General features: G+C 38.8%; 1 protein-coding gene across 2 annotated transcripts in view; it reads right to left on the bottom strand.

The window, feature by feature from the left end:
- PTCHD4 (patched domain containing 4) overlaps positions 1 to 9,400 on the bottom strand; it is an 89,419-nt gene that overhangs the window by 29,386 nt on the left and 50,633 nt on the right. Inside the window, exon 3 of one of the 2 annotated variants that reach the window (XM_009319664.1) lies at positions 5,074 to 5,168. The exons of the other annotated variant lie outside the window; for it this stretch is intronic. Coding sequence (XP_009317939.1) covers positions 5,122 to 5,168 — 47 coding nt within the window. The 3' untranslated portion in view covers positions 5,074 to 5,121. Of the gene's footprint in view, positions 1 to 5,073; positions 5,169 to 9,400 lie in introns of those variants that run through there. 2 annotated transcript variants of the gene reach the window in all.

Genomic DNA, 9,400 nt, shown 5'->3' with positions numbered 1-9,400 from the left:
CGCTTGCAGCCCAGAAAGCCAACCATATCCTGGGCTGCATCCAAAGAAGCATGGCCAGCAGGTCGAGGGAGGTGATTGTCCCCCTGTACTCCACTCTGGTGAGACCCCACCTGGAGTACTGTGTTCAGCTCTGGGGCCCCCAGCATAAGAAGGACATGGACCTGTTGGAGCGAGTCCAGAGGAGGGCCACGAAGATGATCAGGGGGATGGAACACCTCTCCTGTGAAGACAGGCTGAGAGAGTTGGGGTTGTTCAGCCTGGAGAAGAGAAGGCTCCGGGGAGACCTTACAGCAGCCTTTCAGTACCTGAAGGGGGCCTACAAGAAAGCTGGAGAGGGACTTTTTACCAGGGCCTGTAGCGATAGGACAAGGGCTGATGGCTTTAAACTTGAAGCGGGTAGATTTAGGTTAGATATAAGGAAGAAATTCTTCACTATGAGGGTGGTGAGGCACTGGAACAGGTTGCCCAGAGAAGTTGTGGATTCCCCATCCCTTGGAAGTGTTCAAGACCAGGTTGGATGGGGCTTTGAGCAACCTGGTCTAGTGGAAGGTGTTCCTGCCCATGCCAGGGGGGTTGGAACTAGACGATCTTTAAGGTCCCTTCCAACCCAAAACATTCTATGTTTCTATGAAAATTCTTTTCTCCTTTTTTTTTTCATTTTCAAATATAATTTTTACTGTAATACTATTCCTCCATAGAGAAAGCTTATCTTTTGCAATAATCCTACTGTACCACTTACTTAAAATTATGGTGATGCTAGGGAAAGCCTGGTGGTAACCATCCAGGTTTTGTCTGTTGTTCCCCAAGAGCCCAAGCTGGCTTTTAATTACCTTGGCACTCTCTTTGAAAGTTTATATTTTCAGATTGATCAGATATTTTTGTTAGTGTTATAGTTGGTGACATTTTTATTCCACCTATTCCCACTGAGATCAAGTGTGACCTGTCAGCACATACCCATTGTTAGACTGGATCGCTCACTACTCATCTACCAATGTGTAATAATGTGGAACTCCAGATTTATCCTCTTCTCAACTTAAAAGATAAGCTGTAAGCTTAGCTCCGTGTTGTTGTGATTGCTTCGTGTCATTATATAAAGTGATCAGAAATAAACCATGTAGTCATTTTCTGTTCTTTTGGTCTGCTTCGACTTCAGTCAGTGATCACCTTAAGGCCCGTTTCTCATTGATCATATCTCCTATATTCACATATGCTTAGGTTACCCAGCAAATATTCCCCTTTATCAACACCAGCTGTCATTCATTCTCACTATATTATGACCTTCTTTCGTAGCTTCCAAATCTCTTTTTATATTTTATTGAAAACGGAGACAAGATAACTCGGAGCTGGATCCAACATGTACTGAGGTATTTTTTTGCCACTGTCGCTACTGAAGTGTGCTACGGGTTATTGAAACCCAAATTCTTAAAGCTGTGCTATAAAGTAACTTTCAGTGGGTACCTCCATATCAGTACATTAAGCAATGCCCTGGAATGGGCACTGCAAATCTATTTGCCATATTTCTGATTGCCAGAGAGGTCCCTGGCACAAGTTTGGCCTGGGCCAAGTAGCTTTCCCACAAATAGTTCCCAGGCACAGCTGAGGATGTATTATAGGCCAGGAACCATTCCCAATAGGAAATTTGGATACAGCCTTTCTCTTTTGAAGGCTAGGAGAATTGAAACATATGGATGTTATCAGATAATGCCAGCTGGCCCCCAGGATAATAAATAAACAGTGGCACAGTCTTGGTAACTGGTATGGACACAGCCATCGCTTCCAGTGGTTGTTAGATGCATAAATACTTAAAAGAATGGGAATCCAAGCTACAAATTATTATCATTCTTTTTCTTCCTTGCTACATATAGATTCTACTTATTTCTTCCTTGGAATTTCATGCATTTACAAAACACCTGGAGTGGAGTTCATCTGAACACACGTAATTCTGAGCTAGTTGTTTAGACACTCTTATCCATGAGAGAGGAATGTTTTTAGGGGATAATTCAGTTCAGTCTAGGAGGGCTTCTAAATCAGGACAGATTAATTATGATCCAACAGTGCATAATTCATCCCATTGATTACAAAGGGAACCCACGATGACTTGCTCAGGGAACCAGCTCAGACAGCTGTACTGCGCATGGTTAAAGTTATGACAGATGAAGCCCACCCTTTATTTCTTCTGGCTTCTGTGAGTTTCAGGATTTCAATTTTGCCTTCTAATTTAGTTTTTACAAAGCTTTTACTCAGCTCAGCAAGAGTTAGTTGGCATCATAATACTGAAACCAAGAGACTCAAACCAAATAAAACAAGCTCAAGATCAGCCTGTTGTGTTTCTGATTTTCTGTGATAATAAATGTTTTATCCTGTGTAATTACTTTTTAGTCTTCATTAAAAAAAAAAAAGTCCTTTATCTAGTTACCTTATTTGTTTCCTGTTTGTCTAGTTTACACTTTGCATAGGAATGATGATTGATGTACATCTTACCTCTTCTTCAGGATTTTCCCTCTAACTTTTTACTGTCTTAATGATTTTATGTTTCAGAGTCTGCCTAACAATTCTAAAGCCTTTCCAAATTATCCTTTTCTGTAGATGAAGACCAAAGAGCTATAACATACTAATAAACTTCTCCTTGGAGTAGTAAATTCAATCATGTATTAATAAACACTCGCTCTCGGTTCGCCCCTTGCCTTTAAGCTCTTGTATATTTCTCCCCTATTAGTCAACAGAGACTCCCAAATTGTCTCAATTCAATCGCTTGTTCAGACTGTCAGAATAAATAATTAACACAGTTCAGTAATTCTGTGCTAACTTTTTCTCCCTGTAACTGATTGGTAGAGGTGTCTTATGAATAAAAAAGCCTCTGATCTTTCCTAAATCCTCTAAGGTGCACAGGAACTTAACCCTCACCTTACCCCTGGGATAAAATATCCAAACACTTTTGAGGTTCTGGATTTTCATCATATTTGATTGTTTTTCCTGGATTGAGTGACATTTTCTCTCTGACTTGAAGGGCTAGAGAAGATGTTTCTTTTATTTATGTGTTTTACTTGCATGTTGCCGGATGGGCAAACAGTAAACAGCTTTGCAAGCTTAGACACAGCCCCTTGGCAAAATTTAAAAAACAAGTGAACTCTTCTGCAAAAAGACTGCAGTATTCTGCAATGGATAAAGTTGACAGTTATCCTTTAAAATAGAGAGGGGACATGCAAATCTCATCTAATACCTGACTTTGCTTCCTCTGGTCCATTTTCCCATTTTCTCACCTTCTTCTCCTCACTTGTTGGCCATGCTTCTCCTCCAATGTCATGAAATCATCTTTGTGATTGCTCCCATACAGATATCATGGTCTGGCAATGAAATTCTATGTAACTCCTGCACGGGGTGCCAGACAACGCCACAGCCCCTCCCCAGTTCTTCAACATCAGGTAGTCCTCTATAGCAGAAGCCCCATATTAAGTTCTCTCACTGTCAGGTGAAACTTTCCAACTTACACATTGTGTATTCCAACATTTATCAGATTGGCATTGAGTGTCCTGGAATATTTTCAGTCCCGGACCTGGGAGCAGATTGAATTGTTTCAACAATTGTTGAATTGTTGGGATTGTTCAGCCATCAGGAAGCATTCACAGAAATAAAAGCCTTCTTCCTGGAAGATCCCACTTGGAGTATCAGCTTCCTTATGAGGGCTACCATGACAGACTTGACATTGGAGAGGGACTTATGTAATCTCCGTGTGTAAATTTAATACTTAGGAAGAGGAAAATACATAAGATGAATATATGACGACTAGAGAAAGCGCCAAGAGCAGAGCTAGATAAAGTAGATAAGAAGTTAATATTGACAGCAGTAGTTGTCAAGTAGGAAATACAGGTAAATGTGGTTGTTTTTTTTATCTTGTCATGCTCTGTTTAAGCCATATTAAACAACCATGGATCTTTTGTTTCCAGTGACTGGAATGATCCAAAGGCTTACTGGTTTATGGGGACTATCTGAACATGTTTGGAAGTCACTCTCAACGGCACTAGCAGCTACCAAGTTTCATAAGTGATATTTCTTTAGCCAATCCACTCATAGGTAATGTTCCCCACCGCTACCTGCTTTTCTCTACCATTGCAGCTCAGGGAAAATTAATACAGTAGACCTATCTTTTTCCTCAAAAGCTAAGAAAGAATTTCTTCCTCCACTTTTTTCCCCCTGGATCTTGCCCTTCAGCTTGCATAATTAAATTTCTCACTGCGATACCTTCTTAGAAAAAATAGAATAAGGATAAGCTGTCAGTGCAAAAATAAGTTCTTAGTGCAATATGACAATCTCCCAAAGTGACCTTTTTAAAAAAAAGTATTGTATATCTTACAATAAAAACAGCATCTATCTTAACTAAGATGTCTGGAAGTCAAGTTTTTCAACCAGTGTTCAGCAAGCATTTTCTGTAAGTCAGCAAACATTGGCAGAGTCTTGCACACATCAAGAACAACAAAAAGAGTAAATATAAATGGAAAAGTTTAATTCGGAAAACTCAGGCTTTGCTTGATTTGTAACTGTGGAAAAGAAGAGATCAAAGAATGTTATTTTTCTCCTTCCTATCTTTCCAAAGATGAGGGGGACATGTGAAGGAACATAATTTTTCACATCTTCTGCAAGTTCTAAACCAGTAGTTCAGCTTGGAGACAAATTTGCAGCATCTTATAGTGGTTGTGTGCTTTAATATGAGTTCAAATCACAAAAGGTCACAAATTTACTAGAGGGGTTGGAGTTTGAGAGAAGGAGAGGTGACAAAGGATGTCCTACCAGTACCATGGTACAACCCGCTGTACGCATTGTGTTGCATGAGGCAGGCAAAGCTTTGCAGCCTCTCTTGCGCTTTTCCCTTTTCCCACTCTATTGGATTGGATTGCCAATATTTTTTTAAAAGAGGGGATAAGGAAGCCCCAAAGCATACCTCTTTCAGATATAATGCCAGCAAAACATATTGCAAACTTCAATAAAAATGGATTTAGAAAACACACTTTTTGGATTTAAACTTCTTTTTATTTTACTGTGTGTTTCTGCAGAAAAACAGATCTAGTTGTTTTGGGGCAAGAAGGTGTAAATTGGAAACTAAAGCACAATACCACTCATATCAATTCATTTTTTCTTTCTGATGAGGTTACATTCTTGCACAGTGAAGTGTCCTAAATTCAGAAAGAACTCAAATTACCATGAGATACCATTTTTAACAATGGACCATTAACTTTGAAAGACCATTTGACGGTAAATGTATTTTACTAAAATATTGTCCGGAGACATCTGTCAGGATTAGAAATGCATTAGCGTAGGTCCTTTATAGCTCGAAGACTATAATATGTTATTTGAAGAGATTCAAATGCGGGGGAAGGAAGAAGTTATCTTCTATAACATTAATCTAAACAAAAATCTAATTGCAAAAATAGCCAAGAGTATTCCAGCTGCAGTGTTGTGGCACCAGTAATCCTATCAGTTCAGAAATGTGAGGGCATAGAGAACACAAAAAGCCTGAAGCATGAAGAAATATCAGCCCGCCTTCTTTTCTTATGCAAGATATCTAAACAGATGTAGGTGAACACAGTAGATGTGTTTCCACAAAATTAGCTACACACCCACAGCAAATCTCACTCAGAATAAGACTGCATGGTATTTCAAGAAGCCTTGCTTATAAAGAACAGTTCAGAATATCAGAGTGAGTGAGAAAAAACAAGTTATTTTCTATCAGAAAGCTCATCTTTTGATTAAGTTTCTCAAGGGATGTCTTGATTTTTTTGCTGTTTCCAGTTTCAGGTAGCTGGAATTTTAACCAATTCCAGATAACTAGAAACCACCAGGTGTCTAGCAGTCAAAATGTGTTGCTTTTTGCCTAAAAACAAGTGTTTGCTGAAAAGTAGAGTCAATGGTTTTCTTTTGTTTTTGTCAAGCAAGCATTACCCCAGGGGGAAAGCATGTGCTTTCATGTAGAAGTTCTTTAGCTGAGAATGCTTTAGAAAGAAAAAGTGAGGAAACATAAATGCAAATCCCTAAAACTGGCCTGCATAAATGCCATAACGAAGCATGGCTTTATGTCACACTTCGTCAGCTACCGCCTTGTGTATCAGAGAATCTAGAAGTGTCTGGAAATGGAGATGTCTCGACTGCAGTAATGGATCAATCCATAGCAAAGCTAACGTTATGGACACCAAAGGTGATTGGGAGTCATCTTCCCTATCAGCCAAGGGGAAGGGAATCTAGTCCAAAATGATTACCTCTGCTCCCTCTTTGGCCACTGGGGAGAGAAAGGAGACCCTCCAGGTACCTAAGATAGGTACCTCTTTCTACTGAGAAATATTAAGAAGTGATTTGATGACAATAATTACGGCTTATTTATTTTAAAATAATATCCAAAGACTTAATCATGCTAGACAATACACAGGATATAAAAAGATTTTTTCTCTCAAGTTCCCCATCCTCTTCCCTGTAATGACTGATCTTCTTAAAGAGATTAATCTCTCGGAAGAGTCTTTATGAAGACTGATGTGCAGGCGAGATCTGAAATTTTTAAGTATCAAAAATCTTGCAGTTCAGAGTCTGAGAAAAAATAAATAGGCATAGTGCGCATTTCAAGAGAGAGCTTTGTAAATGCTTGGATGTGAAACAAAAGTGGCTATTTCAATAGTTAACATTTTTGACATGTCAAGGTATTCCAACAGAGCTTTGAAATTCCAAGTACGTTGTTCACCGTATAGGACATATTACCTGATTTTCCTCACCATCTTTCATGGGGCTGTCCAGACCTACTGACTAAGAGTTCAAAACATAATGGTGAAGTAACTGAAGCTCTCTGGAAAAAAATAAGGAATTTAAATTATTTTTTGAGTAGAAAAAGAAGGCAAAACAGCCTTAAACACAGAGCCACAAGCCAAGTCTGCATAATAAAGGTTGTTCTAAAACATCACTACCACTTTAAGTTTCCCATTCTGAGTGCCTGTGAAGTGTGACATTACCTAAATATACTGCACATCATAAAATGTGAACATCGCTCTAGACTCTAGGCTGTGATTCAGGAAAGCATCCCATTCAGGAAAATACTTAAGCATGTACTTAACTGATTGAATTTAAATGCATGTTTAAAGCTAAGCATGAACAGAGTTGGAGTTATGTCTGTGCTTAAATACTTTTCTGAACTGCCGTCTCAATTATACTGTCTTAAACCCAAGTACATCTGCTAAAATTTCTTAAATTACTTTGGATTCACTCCTGTATAAATGAGCACCATTGGTTCAGCTTTTTATTCAAAGTAGATCTCTAGTCATCTAAAAAGTTACACCAAGGATGGGGCTGTCCTGATGGAAATTGGGGAAGGGGTGACTTTTTTTTTGTCACAGTCCTTAGGAAATATAAATACACTGTCACTTTCAGTAATTCTCTACAGAATTCTTCAAGCTTGCCTATGGTGGAAAACATTCATAAGAAACATCCTAGAGGAGACCAAAATTATTTTCACGCACATTTAAAAAGATTGGGGTTTGTTTTAAAGACCCCTGGGAATAGAAACATTTGGTATACAGGTTGGCTACTGGAAAAAAGTCTTCTTTTGTTTTTCAGATATATTGGATTAAGCTTGCTTATGAAATGTTTGTTATGTTCCCTGTTCTTTTGAGCCCATAGGGATTTTTTGACCTCGTTAAAATGTGCCATCTGCTAGAGACATTCGTTATAAAATACACCAACATAAGTTTATGTGCCTGCTTTATTCTTAGAAGAAACACCAACACCTTGAAGTTTAAAGAAAGTAGCATGCTTTTACAAAGCAGCTTTCTTAAATTTTCTTTCCTCAATTATCAAAATATACAAATCAGACAAGTTCTCACTAGTACTAAATAGAGAGAAAATAATTTCCCTTGTGATCCAGCTAAATTTATATGATTACTCCCATCCCACTTTCCAGTCCAGAAAAAATGAACTTTTTGCTTGCCCACTCAAAGTATCCAGTATGGCATTAAAGTAAAAAAAAAACAAAACCAAAAAACCCCAGATATAGATATTCTCAACTGTATAAAAGATTGTACCTTTACTAATATTGTTATTTGATTATATGATAGTCAAAGGCTTGTGCTATTTTGCACTGAGGAAGACATGTTGCAGAAGCATGGTTTTTGCAGGACCACAGATGCGTCAAGGTATATTTTATTCCATTGCATTTATACATTCTTCCATGAGAGAGAAATAACACCAGATCCACCACAGGATGAGATCTTAGAGAACATAAGCCTACAGAGTTAACTGGAAGTATTCCTATTCACGTCAGTCAAATAGCTAATCCATAGGTTTTTTTTCCTTTTGGCAAAAACTGGCAACAAAGAAATAGATTAAAGTGATAAATCATGGAATATTCCCTGGTGGTGGTGATGATGCTGGATGCAATTATCACAGAAGTTTACTGCAAAGCTTAGATGAGATTTTGCTCTCATATTTTAGCCTCCCAGGCTCCAGCTTCATTGCACACAGTTGTACATATGATTCAAGAATTCAAAAATAGAGCAAATAAAGTTTTGGAGAGACTGAAGAACAAGAGATCACCTTCAGCTTACCAGGAGTGGTGGGGGCTCTGTCTCTTTGTAAAGGAGATAATCCCTTTTCAACCTATTTTCTCTTAGACTGACCTGACTCTCTCTCAAAAATGCCATCAGCGAAACTCCACGTAATTGTTTTCATGTACAGAAGAAATCACAATGAAAATTGTTATGAAAATCACAATCTAATAAAAAAAGGAAGACAAGATCCAGATACTTGTGTAAGTAGTGATGGAGTAACTGGTGATGGTTACTGCTGAAAAGACCAGATCAAGCAGGTATTTTTTGTATTGCGTTGTTTCAAAGAAAGGCTCATCCAGTTGAGGTCAGCAGTAGCGTAAGGGATGGGGAGGGTCCAACGTCTGTATAGCTTCTCCATGGATTATGGCATTCAGTTTTAGATGCTGCTGCCTGGCTTCATCCCACCTAATTTTAGGCAATTAAGAGGTACCTACACTAGCAGTTTGTTACCCCAGGCTTCCTTATAATCACTGGGAAGAGATAGGCTACTGAGATCAGAAACACCTGCTGGAGATCCCTCTTTCCGTTCAGCTATAGAGAGTGCCTTGAGCAAGCCAGCATCTCAGCTGAGTGCCTCAAGTTAGGAGAGACCAGGGGGAGCCTCAGGGTGCATCAGAGAAAAGTGCCGAATAGATGATATGATGCATTTCCTGGAAACTAACCATGAGTTGAAGAAAAGGGTCTAATTCAGAGGCAGATCCTGGCAACTTTCTGTCTTCAAAACCCAGTCAAGGAGGAAGTTTCTATATCATGCTCTGAGGAAAATAAAAAATAAGGCAAAAGGAATGCAATAATAAATATCAGAAGAGTACGTACACCAGGGA

This window comes from Pygoscelis adeliae, unplaced genomic scaffold, assembly GCF_000699105.1.
Source record: "Pygoscelis adeliae isolate BGI_AS28 unplaced genomic scaffold, ASM69910v1 Scaffold121, whole genome shotgun sequence".
Classification (NCBI taxonomy): Eukaryota; Metazoa; Chordata; class Aves; order Sphenisciformes; family Spheniscidae; genus Pygoscelis; species Pygoscelis adeliae.
This window is presented reverse-complemented; position numbering and strand designations above follow the sequence as displayed.